The sequence below is a fragment of the Nomascus leucogenys genome, chromosome 11 (genome assembly GCF_006542625.1).
Source record: "Nomascus leucogenys isolate Asia chromosome 11, Asia_NLE_v1, whole genome shotgun sequence".
Classification (NCBI taxonomy): domain Eukaryota; kingdom Metazoa; phylum Chordata; class Mammalia; order Primates; family Hylobatidae; genus Nomascus; species Nomascus leucogenys.
Window position 1 is genome coordinate 7,549,407 of NC_044391.1, and position 17,824 is coordinate 7,567,230.

A 17,824-nucleotide genomic window follows, 5' to 3' on the forward strand; every position below is an offset into this window, starting at 1 on the left:
AGCAAAGATTGAAGCACACGTATGGCCATTTCCCCTCTGCCAGGAATAGTTCCTAAAGGGGCATTGCATTGTCATGCTTGCTATAAAATATGGCCATTGACATTTGCTCTGTTCCTGCTGCCTGAAGGGGAATGATTGCCATCACACACAGGCTTCATGAGAGCAGCAGCTGGTCAACCTTGTTATCTGTGTCTTCGCGGTGCAGTTTTTCTCCAGTGCGTCCTGGCTGCCCCTTTCCAACACTTCTCAGAATAAGTCCAACAAGCCCGCACCACCCCCTGCTTCCACTCCTAGGATCGTGGTCTCCATCCATCTTCCTGAGCACTAAGAACAAGTGTGCCCCTTCTAGAAAGCCGATTTTATGGTCTAAAACTCACTTTATTCATTCTCCTGGTTTTCTCATCTTAGGAGTGCTTGCTCCTCAATCATGTTAAAGATAATCAGTGTGCCATTTTCTTTTTTCTCTTCAAACGGCAAAACTTTTGCTCTTCCCTTTGAAATACCACTAGTGGCATTCTTGAACTTATTTTTAGATGTGTGGGAGTGTTCCAGACAAAATCGATGCTCGGCACAGATAAAGCCCCGAGTGTGTTTATCGTGGGTAGAAGAAAATGGAGTGTTTGAATGTGGAAGGCGCACAGCCATGTGCCTCGGTGCAGTTTGGCTTCCTTTCATCTGGAAAAAGGAAACAAGCATTGTCGATAATAATATGCAGATGTCCAGCCCCAAATGAGGACATATTGCTAATTAACTATATTGTTAGTTTGTTTTAAGGAGAGAGGCTGTAGTGACATTAATTATAATCTCTGTTGTTTGTTGTTCAAAGTCTATGAGACCAAATGCATTGCTAATAATATCTTCTTTAATATCTCCAGTAGAAGATTCCTAGGGTTTATTTTTTTCTTTAGAATCCCACATAAAAGCCACACTAGGGGTAATGAGGCCTATAGCCTGAGCCTAATTAAAACAAAATCTAACTAGGCCCTCGTTACCCAGTGATAACTTTAGCCATCATTATCATCAACTAGTACTTATTGGTTGCCCCCTGAGCTTGTGAAACTGGAGGAGGGAGGAGGGAGTTTGGAGACTGAAGATAGGGCCTGTTCTTTGCCTTTCAGAAATTTGCCAGCCAGTCTGCCTCCAAGAAGTCTGCCTGGTTATGTTAATCTGGGGAATAGTTACCAGTTTTTGCCTTAAAGAGAAAAGGTACTAAACTTTCCTAGACAGCCACAATTTGTTACTGATTTGTGCCTCTTCTGGAGGTTCTGAAAGTGGTGAAATCAACCCTGTTCTTCAGATTCCAGTCCTTGGTTGGTGTTTGCAGAATAGGGCAGGTGGCTATTTTCAGACTGGGACAATGATGCTTAGCCCATTTTTTTCAAAAGAGGATGCATCGCCCATTTCCATAGCTTTGTCTTCCTCCTATTGGAGTGCTCATCCTAATTTGCCCTGTGGCTTGGTTGTCCAAAAACCTCACTCCCTCTCTTTTGTATTCATCTGCCGATGTCAAATGACCAGCTGGGGGACTCTGGCCATTCTGACCACTCTGACCCTAGATGTGGCTATGGCCATCCACCTTGGTCACAAACACAGCCACGATGAGCAAAGCCAGCTATGCAGTGGCTGGAGGCAGTGATTGGACATTCTTGGTGTTGGACCAGGATGTACTCAGTATAAAGGACACAAGTGATTAAAACGTGCGGATTTGTCAACTGAGAAAAACTGCACCCAGCCTAAAGATGAGAGGTTTTCTTTTCTCGATTCATCTCAGCAGAGCTTTCCCAAAGACATCCAGGGCCAGCTGATGAGAATGAGGAAGGAGGGGTGAGATCCCAGCACCATGTATCTTCAGCAAACCTCCAAGTGCCCCAGAGGATGCTACCAGGGAAGTGGTAGCCTAGTGGGCAAGTCACAGCGCAGTGTGATAGAAGGCTGCCAGACCAAAGGCTGGTGGGCTGAGACTGTGCATTGGGCCCGATGTGTATAATATTTGACTCCGTTATTTCATATGAAAACAGCAGGTGTCTCTGATCATTACTCTCACCGCATTTCAGCTCTGAAACCCTCTGGATCTATAAACCACAGCTCTGTCAGACCTGAGAGACTCCTTCACCAAGACTGCAAAGCTCCTGGACCCCTCCCCAGCTCCCTGTTCTCTTAACCTGATGCATCTGCTGCACGTTTACAAGCCTTTTTTATTTCAGTTCAAACATTGCTTCCTCTGAAAACCTTTCTTTCTTTTTAATACCAATTTGCAAAGGAAGGAGTTTTATAATACCTACCTCAAATGGTAACAGTAGTTTTTCTGGATTTCTCTCCTTCATGAGTATCTTCATGGATTTTGATAGATTCAGTGTACATCAGTCAAGTACAATCTCTTTTTTTTTTTTTTTTTGTCCAAATTCTCTGATCTGTGAGCAACGGGGACCTGTCAAGCTGGCTCCTGTGTTCTTTCAAGAGTACCCTGTTAATCATTGAAAGCTTCCTTGCTTCTTGTTGCAGGAAAGTATCCCAAATTCATCTGTGCCTTCCCCGCCCAAGCTCTGCACTCAATCCATTTGTCCAAGGAATGCTGGTTCCTTTTGGTGAGGAAAAACCTCTTGCAATTGTGATAGTATTTGGTTGGTGCAAAAGTAATGGCGGTTTTTGCCATTACTTTCAATGGCAAAACCTTTAGAATTTTCTTGGTCATCACAACTCAAAAATTAAAATCCCAAGAGGGCACATTGCTACTGGTACTGCAGCATTGTCAATGTTAACATTAAGATTAATGATAACAGTAAAAGACATATGGAGGTCACCATTCCAGGACCAGCGTGATAGCTCCATAATGCTCTCAGGGACCTAAGCCCACCATCTGTCCAGTCAACCACGCTTAGACTACGGCCTCTATCCTCAGGTCTGCCAGCTGCCTCATTTCACATCAAGCCCTGTTTCCTCATTTCAGGCAGGACAAAGTGGAAGAGAGAAAGGCAAATGGCAAAACCGAATCTGAAAACTCCTTTTCAGCAGTTCTGTCCGGAACCTTCCACTTACTCCTCATGGGGCACAATTGTGTCATATGGTCACACCCAGATGCAGTGGATGCTGGGAAATATAGTTTTTGCCAGGTCCACAGCTACCTGAAACAAACACCCAGTAAGAAAAAGAGGGGACTAGACATTGGGCAGGCAATTGCAATGTCTGCCGCAGTACTGCCATATAAGGCAAAATGCTAGGCTGTAAGAACAGGATATTTTTATTACTATTCCTGTTTTAGATAAGTTCTAAAATAATAGGAGAGAGGCACCAAGCAGTAGCTAATTAATTTGACCAATGAAGATCACCTGCCTCAGCCATTGAAGAGTTCATGTGCATAAGCCATTTAATAGCTGCATTTCTTCTGTTTTCCTTCTCATTGGTAGTCACAGCTCTGAAATTATAGTCACAAGAGGAAACATTGCTGCTGGTGCTGCAGCATTGTCAATGTTAACTCATAGATCGTTAACTCAATGTTAACTCAGTGTCAACGTTAACTCATAGATTGATGTTCAACTCAAAGACAGGTTGTGGGTAAAGCAGTATTTTCCCAAACTGAGCAGGCCCCCTTGTATCACTTTAACTGGGGCAGAATGAATTCAATGGCATTTTGGAAAGAATGGCCATGATGCTTTCCTTAAATTCCCAGACTTTCCTAAGGTATCATTTTCAGAGAAGAATGTTTGCTTGCCTGAATAAAACACAAAAAATTTTACTTTTAACCTTGAGATCCACCCCTCTTGAAAATCTTTACTCTGCTGGAATAATTCAAGTGGAATACTCAGTGAGTGAACTTGGTGATAGCTGGACTGATGTCCTCAACCAGGACCTCCAAGGGGGGCTCTGCAAGGAGGATGTGCAGTAAGTCCCTTTGAGAAGAGATGAAGAAAGGTTTTCTTCTGCATTACTAGGATATTCTGTCTGTTGTCTCCTACCCTAGCTTTAAAGTCTAGATGACTAAAATAATGGCTACTCTCAAATCTTGTTATTGATTGAATAAAACAGGGTTTCATTCTATATGAGCCATCCTTAGCCACACTTCCCCTATACTAGGATTTCCAATTTCTTAACAGCTTAGGGGCATGCCATTGCAAGGAGGCAAGGTGTACAGTTAAATATGTTTTAGAAGAGGTGCAAGAGTAACTCAGATGTTCAGAGACTGTGATTAGCATTTCTTTATTACTTCCCATCTTCCAAATACTTTACAAACACCAAGCCTGTGTCTGGGGCGCACGGCGGTTCGGAGAGATGGAGAAATGCCACAATTGTGTGCATAACTGAAGCCAAAACATACTTCAGCCCCAGTTGTCTGACTATTCCCGGCAGAGGTACTTGTGGCCTAAACTGCCCAGCCAGTGACCCTAATGCGACGCTTCTCTTTCCATGTGTAGACACAACCCAACCCAAGTATCTTGACTAATCCTACGGGGAGGGTACAGGGCTCTTCTTATTATCTAATCTGCTTTACATGCAAGGTCCTTGAGCCCTAGAGAGTTTAAGGGGTTTGCTTGGTCTGGGGCTAAGCCAGAAGCACTCTGTGGTGGTGAATTTCCTACCAGGAAAAATTCAAGAGTCACATCAATCAATCAATCAGACTTAGTCCCTGTTTTTTCAGACATCTAGGCAAAATGCTAAAGAGTAGCAAAAACACATTTTCTACTTCTTCTAAAATGTAAGTGTTCATAGTAGGAAGAGTACTCCATTCACAGGGGAAAGGAAAGAGAGCCTCATTTTTAATCTAATTAAAAAGTATACCTCCATTGTGGCTATGAAGTTAGGGCTTGATTTACAAGAAGTACTAAAGCAATTGGGAAGCAAAATCTGGGCCCCTTCCAAGATTTGTAATCCTAAATCCTGCACAAGAAATCCTCCATGACAATCTAACTGCCCTCCCTAATGTTGTTGGAGAAGTTTAGGGTTGGAGATTAAGGGAAAAAAACAAGGGAACAAATGCATTCAGCTATCTCCCCTTTGGTATGTCATAGAGAAATCTTATGTTGAGAAAAGATAGCATGCTCTCTCTCCTCTCTTCTCTTCTCTTCTCTTCTCTTCTCTTCTCTTCTCTTCTCTTCTCTTCTCTTCTCTTCTTTCTCTTCTCTTCTCTCCTCTCCTCTCCTCTTCCCTTCACCCCTCTTCTTTTCTCTCTCACTCCTTCTGTCTCTTCTATTCTTTCTCTTCTCCTCTCTTCACTTCACTTCTCTTCTCTCTCGCTCCTTCTCTTTCTCTCTTCTCTTCCTTCTCTTCTCTTTTCTCCTCTTCTTCTCCTCCTCCTCCTCCTCCTCCTTTCTTCTTCTTCTCCTTCTCCTTCTTATTCTTCTTCTTTTTCTTCTTCTTTCTTTCTGTCTCTCTCTCTCTCTCTCTCTCCCCATGCTATGTTCAAACAATAATACATTTGGCCTCTGCTGCATTGAGTAATGTCTCAAAATGTCAGGGCAACTCCCTCTACCAGGATGTGCCAGGAGATGAAAACCATGGCAGAGAGATGGCTGGAAAGGTGAACAAAGACACTGCCCCCGGCCACATCTTCTGAGCTGTGGAAAGGCGAGCAAAAACATGCTGCAGAGCAGCCAGCTTTCCCCTGTCACTGCATGTTTTAAAGAGGTGACAGACAAGGTCTCTATCTCCACCCTCCCCTTGGCTTCTTCGAACATTCAGAGGCAGTCTCTGCACCAGTGAGTTTGTTCCTGAGCCCCATTCCTATTTAAACAGATACATAAAAATCCATTCGCAGCTGAGCATGGTAGAACGTTCCTGTAATCTCAGCTACTCAGGAGGCTGAGGCGGGAGGATTGCATGAGCCCAGGAGTCTGAGGTTGCAGTGAGCTCAATTGTGCCACTGCACTCCAGCCTGGACAACAGAGCAAGACCCTGTCTCTAAAAAATGACACATAAATAAAAGTAAAAATAATAATCCCTTCCCTAAGGCTAGCTCTCCAAGAAGATATGTATCTGCTAGTGTGTTTCAGCCTCAGTGTTCTTGACCTTGGGTGCTCAGAGTCATGAGTGTTTTTATACCAGATGTAACCCTTTGGCTGGGTCAGAGGCACTGTGGTGGGGGGCAGAGAGGGCGTGTGGAGACAGTGTGCTGAAATATACACTCCCAAACCCCGAAACATGCCCAAGAATAACAAGAACATTACCACTGACCCAAAGCCTGGTGAAATTCTATCTCCTTGTCTCTCTCCACCAGTAAACATGAAAATGCTATCCCTGAAGGCTGGAGTAAATCTTCTGTGAGAGGAGAGGGGGAGAAAAAGAAAGGCTGGTTTGGAAAAGGAGTCCAGTAACTTCTCAATCACTAGAGAAATTTCCCCATAGTGATAAAGAAATGGAGACATTTTTCACAGCTGGGAAAAACAGTGGGCTTGCACTTTTCAGTATAAAACCACTAGATTTCAGAATGCCTTTTCACGACTTTTTCTTTGGCTATTCCCGTTTCTTCATCCTCATCACTTATGGTTCTTCCCTCCTTCTCTCTACAACAGCTTCGCTGGCCATTCTGTTTCTCAAACCAGCCAAGCTCATTTCCATCCTGGACTTGAGTGCTTCCTTTGCTGTTCCCTTTGCTAAAATGTCCTTCCCCCAGATTATCGCAGGGTGCCACCTTCTCTTGTTCAGATCTTGCCTCAAGTTTCACCTTCCCTGAGGGGTTCTCCCTGACCACCTATCTAAGGTTTTCCCCAGCCACTCTCCATCATCTTCTTTTCTTCTTGGTAGTCACTGTTCTCTGATCTGATCTAATTTATTTATCTATGGATTTATTGTTTATTTACCTCACCTAGTTGTACATTTCAAAATAATAGGTCTCATGTCTATCCTGTTTATTGCTGTATCTCCTGTGCCTAGCATGGTTGGCATTTGTTGACTGCATGGATGGGTGTGTGGGTGGAAGGATGGATGGATGGATGGATGGATGGATGGATGGATGGATGGATAGATGGATGGGTGGATGGATGATGGATAGATGGATATGTGAGTGGATGTATGGATGGGTTGATGGACAAATGGACAGACAAATGGATGAATGTATGTAATCAATAATATGGCCCAAGAACTTTATCCAGCTTGGTCAGATCTTTCGCTCCATAGCCTACACAAAAGAAACCAACTCTGGACACTAGAGCGATAACTAAAGCCAAGGTGGTTAATCAGTTGAAGCTGTGAGAAGAGAAACATAATTTGGTTCCAGCTCTAAATGAGCACCTATTCTCCCTCAAAATACTGTTTTCATTTTTAAAGTACTTTGAAGCTTAATAAATAGCCTATAACTCATTAACCCTCAGAAAATTCCCAAGTACCAGGCTGGAAGTTTTCTGATGATGTGGCTTTTAAAACATGAAGAAACTAAACCATGGGTTTGCAAAACAAATTTGGAATGCCCTACTGGCTTAATTTCAGCCACTGGAATTGACCTTGCTCCTGAATATAATGGACTGTTAAGGGTGACATTTTTTAATCATGTGTCTCCTTAACAGGTGTTTGTTTCCTTGTTTGTTTGTTTTAGAATAACCTCAACGTGGGAAGTGACACCACATCAGAAACCAGCTTTTCTCTCTCCAAAGAAGCACCAGGGGAGCATCTGGACCGCCAGGCTGCACACCAACCCTTCCCCAGACCGCGATTCCGACAAGAGATGGGGCACCCTTCATTGCAAAGAGATGGCCCCAGATCCTTTCTCCTTGATCTACCAAACTTTCCAGATCTTTCCAAAGCTGATATCAATGGGCAGAATCCAAATATCCAGGTAATTCTTGGCACCTGGAAGGTGGGAGATAACAAAACAGTCCATCTCTTGTTTTCTGATGATTCCAGTGGAAACTGCTGCCCTACCTCACTTTTCTTCTTAACCCCTTAATGATTCCTGCTTAAGATCATGTTATCTCCATAAGAACAGTGCTGCATTTCATGAAGCGACACCCTTGATTGTGAGATGCACAATGATTTTGTGAACCACTCAAAAGAAGAAAGCACTACCAATTAAAGTATGACACACCAAGGATTACAATATACATACTAATTTAAGAGACAGTGACATATAAAAGCAAAACAAAACAAAATAGTCTGAAATATAAAAACAAAACAAAACAAAATTGATGAAATGTGGCAGTTATAGGAAAAGGCCAATCTGACCTGTGAACAGATTGGGCACATGTTTTCAAATATGATTTCAAAGCACTCAGGAAAGCTCTTTCTCTTAATGCCCCTCTAAACTTGCCTTGGACACCAGAAATTCCTTCATAAAGAGACAAGCTTCCGTTACTCTAAAGTATACATGGCTTACAAAACAATAAGAGGAAGGAAGTTGAGAACAGGAGTTCCTAGGGGAGAGATGACTATCTTCCACTCAGTTGGGGTCTGATGAAGCAGTGGGAAATGGGAGGTTAGAGAAAGGGTGACTGGGGTTAAATATAGTAACTCTCATCTACACTGAAATAGCTCAGTATACTTTACAAAGCAAATGTGGATCTGATTTGACCCTCCCAACACCCTCATGAAAGAGACAAAGCCCATGTCATTTTTCTAATACTATCAATAATGCACCAGATAGGAAGTTACTGTTTGGTTTACCCAAAGTCACATGGCAGTCAATAGTAGTTGGAGGGCTCAAATCTAGGCTCTCAGACTCCCAACCCACATTCAGAGACAAACTCCTAATTTTGAATGTTGTTTGTACCTTTCTCTGTTTCCTCCCAAAGATGGTCCCCATGATGGCTGAGAGAGGCTCATCCCCCGGGCAACCCAGCCCCTATCCAGCTCTCGTCCTCATATGCCTGCTTCCATACTTTTTTAAAGATGGCCTCACTCAGTCACCCAGGCTAGAATACAATGGCACAATCATAGCTTACTGCAGCCCCTACCTCCCAGGCTCAAGCAATCCTCCCACCTCAGCCTCCTGAGTAGCTGGAACTTCAAATGTGTGCCCCCCACATCCAGCTCGTTTTTTAATTTTTTGTAGAAACAGGGTTTTGCCATATTGCCCAGGCTGGGCTCAAACTCCTGGGCTCAAGCGATCCTTCTGCCTCAGCCTGACAAAGTGCTGGGATTACAAGTATGAGCCACCACAGCCAGCCCATACTTGTAAGCTTTGCTTCCAATTCTTTCTGTTCGTATAGGGGCACCTTTTCTGTACTTTTTCCTCTCTGGACCAAATGCCAATTTGCTTACATAGCGGAAAGTTCCTGAACTTGGACTCAGACCACTTGATCCTTCATTAACTGCCTCTCTCTCCGCAGACTGACACCCTCTGCATGATAGAGTTTTAGATCAGGTTTCGTCGATCTGAGTTGTCTTGCTCTTAACACCAGTGTCATGGGGGCACGCAAATCTCACTGAGAACACTTAGAATACCAACCCCCGCTATATATAAAATGCTGCATTAGATTATAGGAAATTGAAAAATGTAAGGCCTGTTCCCTCCAATAAATTAGATCTGTGTGAAGATCCCAGCTACCACATAAAACAGTGCTGGAGGGATCCTGAAGACAGGGGAGGAAAAGCACTGTGTCCCAAGGAGGTGGATCGCAATAGGTGGGAAGAAGTTGGACGGGCTCTATCGACAGTACAGAGTGACAAATGTTGTGGAGGTCACTCTTCAACAACCCATGCACAGAAATCACTACATGCCCCAGTTAAAATTTCTGGTGATTCTTGTATTGTTTTAATTGATAAACTGGAAAAACAGGTCTTTGGCTCCAATGGCCCCTCTCCAGGGACTGGCCACGTGGTGTGATAAAGAGCAATGGAGCCCCTTGGAATAGGTGCAGATTGGCAAGGAAGGCACTGCCTTCACACCGTTGCTCAACCTTGCTTCCTATCATGGCTCATCCACGTGTTTATAGATGTTCTATTTCCAGAATCAGGCAGTTCTCATCCCAAGGGCGTTTAGGCCATGCCCAAAACAATCTGAAGCCTGCTGTTGCTAGCACTTTTTCCCAGAGGTGGGAATGTCACTTGGGGCATAATGCTGAGGACTGAGCTATAATATCAGTGTAATTGATTTAAGAATTACTAATGTAAAGTAATATATATATATATGAAATGCTCACTGGCTTAGCTAACTTACTATATTGTTATTATTAAAGCCTGGATGCAGGAGAACGGAAGGCTGCCGGGGACTGTTCCTTCATTGGAAAGTTATTGGCTGCTTTGTGCTTGAACCCAATTTCAGACAGAACTTTTTGGGATCCCCTTTCTGTCTTCTAGATAAATCCATCAGTCTGAATATTCCCATTCCCTACCTAGACCTCACTTGGGTCTTTATTTTATTTTATTTTATTTTATTTTATTTTATTTTATTTTATTTTGACAAGGTCTTTCTTTGTCACCTAGGCCAGGGTGCAGTGGTGCAATCATGTGCAATCATGGCTTGCTGAGGCCTTGAACTCCTGGGCTCAAGTGATCCTGCTACCTCAGCCTCCTGAGTAGCTGGGACTACAGGTGCGAGCCACCATACCTAGCTAATCTTTTTCAGTGTTTGAAGAGACCAGGCGTCACTATGTTGCCCAGGCTGGTCTCGAACTCCTGGCCTCAAGTAATTTTCCTGCCTCAGCCTCTCAAAATGCTGGGATTATAGACATGAGTCATTGCAACTGACCTGTCTTTTTAAAATATTACTTAAATATTAGGGAAAAGCTATAGCATAAAGGCTGAAAGGCAGTTGGGATTCCCAGAGCCGGGAACCCCAGTTACCCTTTGTACAGCAAAGATCACCATAACTCCCAAGAATAAAGGTTTACCATAACTCCAGATGTGAATGTTATTGGCTAAATGGATTAAAAATTAATGCAGCTCCAGCCTAGCTATTGTCAAAGTCAAAAAATCAAAAAGAGTAAGCCAACAATACCTTTTTGCCTACTGCCCAGTCAAGTTATTCTATTTCTGCTCTATACAATCCCTATCTGTTAATTTTCTGTGGGCAATACAGAGGGGTGGAGGGTGGCCAGCATTTTATTGATCTGATGACGTTTTGGCCCTGAAGAAAATAAAATTGTGCACGTTTCTGGCCTTCTGTTTCTGGAAGACCACAAAAGGTTAGTATTGGTCACTCAGAAAGACGTTCAAAGAAAGAATAAAACAACTGCTACCCCTGGGAGCCCCAGCCTTCTGTCAGTGTGTAATTGTGGTGTGTGTGTGTGTGTGTGTATGTGTGCACGTGCATGCACACAAACACACCCACACACCACACAGCACTAGCCGCTGCAGCCCCATGCACCACTGCACTTGTGTAAACCAGTTCCCTGGTGGTCCTTTAAAACATGAGGTGCTTTCTACAAGGAGGTGATGGTTTTCGTGTTGGCAGCCCTCACCCCTTCCTCAGAGCACTGTTCTTTTGTTGAAATCCACTGGTTTGACACAGGGCCGATTCAGCCCAGCAGACAGCCCCGCTGGTCCCTGCCGGCCCCGTCAAAGCATTCCCTCTCCCTGGGTAGCAGAGTGAAGTCAGGTGAGGGGCCCTTCAGTAGGTCAGCTTCCGCTGCCAGGGCTTCTGGCCTCATCTGCCCCTTCCCCTGGCAACCTGCCTTTGCCCCCATCTGGTTCTCCCTAGCTGGAGCCTGGGAGCTGAATGGGAACTTGATACCCGCCCTCCCCTCCGCACTGCCCCACCCCTTCAGGCTCTGGAAGTGTTTCCCACGCTCCAGGGCTAAGGAAACAGCCTGCACCTTTCCAAAGTGACATCGCTAAGCCCATGCAAGAGGCCACGTCCCCCCTGGGCCTCTTGACTTTCAGGATAGGAAATCCTTCTAAAAGCCCCAACACCTGCTTCTGTAGAGCATTTTAACTCCCAGAAGTCAGGCAGCCTCGGTCCCAAGTGAAACAGACAATTCTATTTTAAGACTGGCTTCAAGCTGTGGAAGTGAGGAGGGGAAGAAAATGCGCAAAATGGAAAGAAATAGCCTCAGACTCCTAAACCGAGTCTCCATATGAAATTTAAAACAATATAAGAGGTTGAGTTTTACTGAACACAAAAATCATTCAGGAAAGAAAGTAAATCCCCCAGAACAAGTTAGACTTTGGTATCCTTGGCTGGGTTTTCAGTCTGCAGCTGATAGTCAGATATCAGAGACAAAAATCTCTGAAATAAATGCACTATTAGGCTTACTGCATCAGTTCATTACTACACTAGCTATTCACAACCAAACATTCTCTTTTCTGGATCAAGTTGAGATTAGTATTCATTTCAATCAATATACTTATTTCTTTTCTCCCATTAAGAGGGACTTAAAAATAGTCATGTAAAGGCCTTTTTTTCCTTGCACAGACATATTAACATGGCCACAGGCCTCTTGAGTGCCACAAGATACAATCAGATGAGTTGGCCAGGGTTACAGTTGTACGTGCTTCTACTTTTGATTTTGCCTCCTCCTTTTTCTCTAAAATACTTTTAGAGGAATGGCAGGTCTGGCTGGATAAGAATCAAGAAATTTCTCTGCCCAAGACATGGACCCATGCCCCTATAGAGACAAGCCTGTTCGGCTCAGATTCTCATGGGGTACTGCTGCCAACATATGGAGGCAGATTGACTTGTGTTTTGGGATCAAGCACCATCATTTAGTCAGCCAGACTTGACCTCCGTAGCCCCATGTGGGTTACTGGACGTCTTTGTGCCTCAGTTTCCTTGTCTATAAAATTGGAATGACAATACTACCTATGAGTAGCCATGTAGTATAATACTATATATAAGTGTGATTATCTGTGAGGATGCAATGAGATCATCATATGAAGTGCTTAGCACAGGGCCCAATATAGGATAAGCTTCCCAGAACTGATAGGTGCTGGTTGGTGATGATACTGGAGATGAAGATGACAAAGGAGATGTATATAAAAATAATTGGGAATCAGAAGAACTGGTTCAGAGACCAACACTATGCCTTCCTTGCTGTTTACCTCGGGACCTTGAATTCTCCAAGCCAGTTTCTGTGCCTGAAAATTGGGTGTAAGTTGTGTAGAAGGGACAGTCATGCCTGGATCGGCATGCTGCAAGTCTCAAAGCAGTAGCTACAGTTAGCTGGGGTTGCCACCCTTGTTCTTAGAGCATCAGCAGTTCTGAAAAGAGGGAATTAGACATCTTCCTAGTCCATTTTGTGTTCTTTTCATGGCAATTGTCGAGGAAGAAGGGGTAGAATGATCTGGATTTAAACCCCTTGTTGGAGACACGTCCTTCGATGCTCTGTGCTCCTGAGGAAATCCTTTTCCTCTCTGGAAAATACCCGCCCACTCCCACCAGTTTCCACAGCTCACAAGGCTTAGAGGACCAACAAGCAAGAGGGCTTTCCTGAGTCTGAAGAGCATGGCCTCTGTATTCTCAGTGGCATTGGTTTATTATCAGCTAGACTGAGAATGGTGTGGGTTTCCCTATGGGAAGTGCATTTCCGAGCAAGAATCAAGAGTTTGCTTCTAGTCAATGTATTAATTTTCAAGAGAAGGAAAGCTGATCGAGGTGCATTGGAACTTTTCCTCGTTTCCTAAGACAGAATTCTCGAAATGGGCACTTCTTTTGGACTCTCTTTCTTGGAGCTGGGGAGATTGTGCCAGAAAGTGAACTTGAGGCTTTTGAGAGAGTTCCCTTTCTTTTATCGTCATGACTTGAGTGTGGAAAAGTCCAGAAGAAAAAAATATACTAAGACACTTCAATTATGTGTTAAGGATGAGAAAGGATGGTGAGATCTAGAGACTTTGTCAGTTTGGAAATCTGTGCTCACTCCACACCTACAGTTCATCACATTGATCATTGTTCAAGACATCTTTATCAACGGATTCTTTGCTACTAAAAAGCATGTAAATAGAATGAGAGCAATAGGAAACATAAAACGAGCCCCTGCCATTGGAGAAGTCATTGATCACACTCATTAAGTCTTTTTAATTGGATGCCTATGAAACCTCAGGCTCAAGATTAGATTTCTTCTTTTGATATCAGCATGAGGTTTTCACTTTGTTAACTGTAGGGAAGGGTGCGGTGGATCCTAAGATTTGTTTGTTTTGTGTTTTGTTTTTGTTTTAATTCAGTTGAGGCAGTGGCTAGCAATTAAGGGGAAAAATAAACCTCTAAGTGTTGAGATTTAGTCATCGATATAGCTTTTGGAGTAATTTGTATTTTGCTACTCATTGCCTGGCCAGGCAACAAATCTATTTTGTTTGGATCTGAGCAGCAGTTTGGAGAAAAAAAAAAAATCATATTGACGGTAATAGCTTGAAACATGAAATTGTTTTTATTCCCAGCTTGGAGAAATTGCAGGGCACGTTTTGTTTAAGCAATTCCTTTGACTCCAGTCCGAACACAAATGGAATACCAAAAGTGTTGGGCACATTCCCTCTTATCTCCTACCCAGAGACTGATTTCATTACCATAATTGCAGGCTTGCCTGGCTCTTGGCAGCCTCTCCCTTCCAAGACCCTTAATAGCCTTGCAGACGATTGTTGCAGCTCAGTTCCATCTGCAGGCAGAGGGAGATGGGGCTGCAGAGAAGAAAGGTTATGTCTCCAAAGGTTCAGCATCGCCCTGTCACTGCCCAGCTTGGCTCGGCTCTACCCAGCTGTGTGCTCCTTCTCCACTTGTCTTTCTGAGCTTCTGTGTGGGTCCCTGTTACCATTACTCTCCCACAACCATTCATTCCAGCAAATAGCAATGATACAAGATGTATGATGTATTCCTTTTCTTTTCTTCCCCACCCCCCCCACCCCTTTTTTTTTTCACTTTTGGGATTACTGAAAAGCTCCACAATTATTTACAAATATGCAAAGGGTGCCTACAAGACTGAAGTAAGGGTAGTGGCATGGGGTAAAGCTAGCAGTGCCCTTCTAGGTGTCCCGTGACAGAGGAGAAAGGTGCACTTGGCCTGCTGCAGCCTGACTAGACTCTGGGGTTGAAAGTCACCCTCTTGACCATGTGTCCGGACTCCATAAAACCACAGCCCAGGCCCATTGGCTGGGCAGCATCCTTTGAAGTGCGCAGAATTCAAACCTCCCCATTCCTAACACAAAAGGAAGGGGCTATTTGTCTCAGGGATGGGCACGCCCTGGTGCAATTTGGCAGAGCATCTCAGCAACTCTATCAGATGTCAGGTTAGGGCAAAACTGGAAATGCATCTGCCCAGTACATCTTGGGTTGATTACTTGGAGTGCATGTTTCTGATTCATTTGCACGTAACTCATCCAGGGGGTGTTGCAAGAGCTATGTGACAGCCAAAGGAACCCAACGCGTCTTTTATTATGTTTTTTAAACAAGTCTCTCTATGTTGATTGTCTCTTGGAACCAAGAAGCTTCATTCTTCCAGCCCCGTGACAGACTTCAAAATGAGACTTTCATAAATCTGAGAACAAGTTCTAGCTTTGGCTCCAGGACTATCTGCTCTGACCCTGAGGGTTGGTTGAGGAGTGTGAAGGCTAGGATGAACCATGGGGTGGGTGAAAATCATAGCTGGGAAAGCCTGGTCTCGAGGAGCTTGTACTTATGTCTCTATACACCCTGAAGCAACCAGCCCCCACCTGCACCTGTGGTCTTGTTGTTTCTTTGGTCTCATGAGGAGACAGTAGCTCTGTCACTTACTTTTTGAGAGACAGTGTGTCAAAGTTAGGGAGGGCATGGGCTCTAGAACCAGACTCCCCTTGTCTTCCACTTACTAGCCCTGTGACCTTAGGCAAGTTGTTGATGTCTCTGTACACCAGTTTTCCCTGGTGGTAAAAGTTATCTGGCAATCATCTCAAAACTTAATAGTTTGAGACAATGACCACGGGATTGCTGTGGGTCAGGAATTTGACTGGGACTCAGCTGGGAGAGCTTGTCTCTGCTCCATATGGTGTTGGCTAGAGTGACCCAACTGAGGCTGGAAGATCCGTGATGGCCCTACTCACATGACTGAGGCCTCAGAGCTAGACGTGGGCTGAGGGACCTTGGTTCTCCTCCATGCAGCCTCTCTCTTTACGTGGTCTCTACACATGTAGTGGTCTAGGCTAAGCTTCCTTACACAGTGGTTAGAACTTTCCAAGAGAATGAAAATGAAAGCCGTAAGGCCTCTGTTAATACCTGTCACCATTCCACTCCTACCCATTCTGCTGGACAGAGTGAATCACATGGCTAATGCAGATCTCCAGGGAGGAGAAATGGGCTCCACCTCTCTCAGTGGGAGATGTGGCATACAAAAACACAGATGGGAGGTCTTTGCAAGAGTTAAATAATACAGGTGGAGCATTTAGGATAGTGCCTGGTGCAGAGTTTGTGTTCATAAATGTTATGTTTTATTATAATATGATTATTCTGGTATCACTTCAGGAACAAATATAGTACATGTTTACTTCCTGAGTGAAAGGCTTCTCAATACCACATGGAGGAGAGACAAACTCTCCAGGCTCAGCTCTACTCAAATTCCTAACCCACAGCAATCCAACAGTCATTGTTTCCAGCTATTAAGTTTTTAGTCATCAGTAAATCAGGGACTCTAGTGATGAATTTTCCCCTCCCAACCCGAGGCCATGTTCCATCTAGTCGTGGAATTCCTGTGGACCATCCTTGGAGGTTTTCCCCTGTGTATCGCCATGCAATCTCAGCTTTCCTTCACAAGGGATGCATCCATCGTTTCCCTCTGCCCTCTCAGACTTTCTTCCAAGGGTCACGTAGCTTGGAGGCTGTTGACTCCACATTGACCCTGGCCTGTTCTGAATTCTTCAGGTCACCATAGAGGTGGTCGACGGTCCTGACTCTGAAGCAGATAGAGATCAGCATCCGGAGAATAAGCCCAGCTGGTCAGTCCCATCCCCCGACTGGCGGGCCTGGTGGCAGAGGTCCCTGTCCTTGGCCAGGGCAAACAGCGGGGACCAAGACTACAAGTACGACAGTACCTCAGACGACAGCAACTTCCTCAACCCCCCCAGGGGGTGGGAGCGTACAGCCCCAGGCCACCGGACTTTTGAAACCAAAGATCAGCCAGAATATGGTGAGTTTACCACCTGGTAATATAAAATTGGTGGGAAGAATAAATGAGGATGATGCCTTGGACATGGAGCCAGGCAAAAGCCTGCTTAGAGCATGTGGCTTTTGGTCTTCTGTGAGGAAAACCTCACAAAGGCTCTGTTCTGCAGAAGCCCAAAGGAGGCACCAGCAGCCACATTTTTCTGGAAAGATTGTAATTTTAAATCAAATCATAATCACTATACCAATTATCCTAAGAGATAATTTTTTTAGGATCTTTGGGGTTCTTTCTTTCTCCCCTGCCCCTCAAATTTCAGTTTTATTTCTAAAAATGAAGAAATTCTCCAATTAACTTCCTTGGATTTTTTACTGTAAAAATTCATCCTGAAAATCGATGTAGTAAAAGAGATATGTACAGCTGCTTCCTTTGACCAGGCAACTGGGTTATGTTTGATATTGGCAGTGGAGTGGTCCTTGGGAATCCACATGAACGTGTGTGTCTCAGGTCTTCAAAGTAACCCCTCCTCCAATAAATTTCAAAACTCCAAGTTGGGACTTCTGGTGTCCTGTGTTTTGGGAGTAGGATAAGTGAGGTAACACCTTCCAAATTCAGTGAGTTAAAATAATAAAAGTTCATTTCTCACTTGAGTTGGGTAGGAGAACTCAGCTCCACTCGGTCATTCAGGGATCCAGCCTCCTCCCATTTTGGAGTTCCACCAACTGTTAGGGCCTGAGAGTTATCCCCTGGATATTCTGTGTCCAGCTGGTGTCCAGGGAAAGAAAGGGAGCCTGGAGAAGGAACACACACTCATAAGGCCCTCGGCCTGGAGGTGACACACATCAGATCTACTGAAATTCTGTTGGGAAGACCTGGTCACATGGCCCCACCTTGGTGCAAGGGAG

At 44.3% G+C, this 17,824-nt stretch overlaps 1 protein-coding gene across 1 annotated transcript in view; it reads left to right on the forward strand.

The window, feature by feature from the left end:
* The window catches only part of ISM1 (isthmin 1), a 78,290-nt gene that overhangs the window by 39,880 nt on the left and 20,586 nt on the right, over nt 1-17,824 (forward strand). The window contains exons 2-3 of the mRNA XM_003252878.2: nt 7,523-7,762; nt 16,682-16,946. Of these exons, the coding sequence (XP_003252926.2) occupies nt 7,523-7,762; nt 16,682-16,946 (505 nt within the window). The remainder of the gene's footprint in view (nt 1-7,522; nt 7,763-16,681; nt 16,947-17,824) is intronic.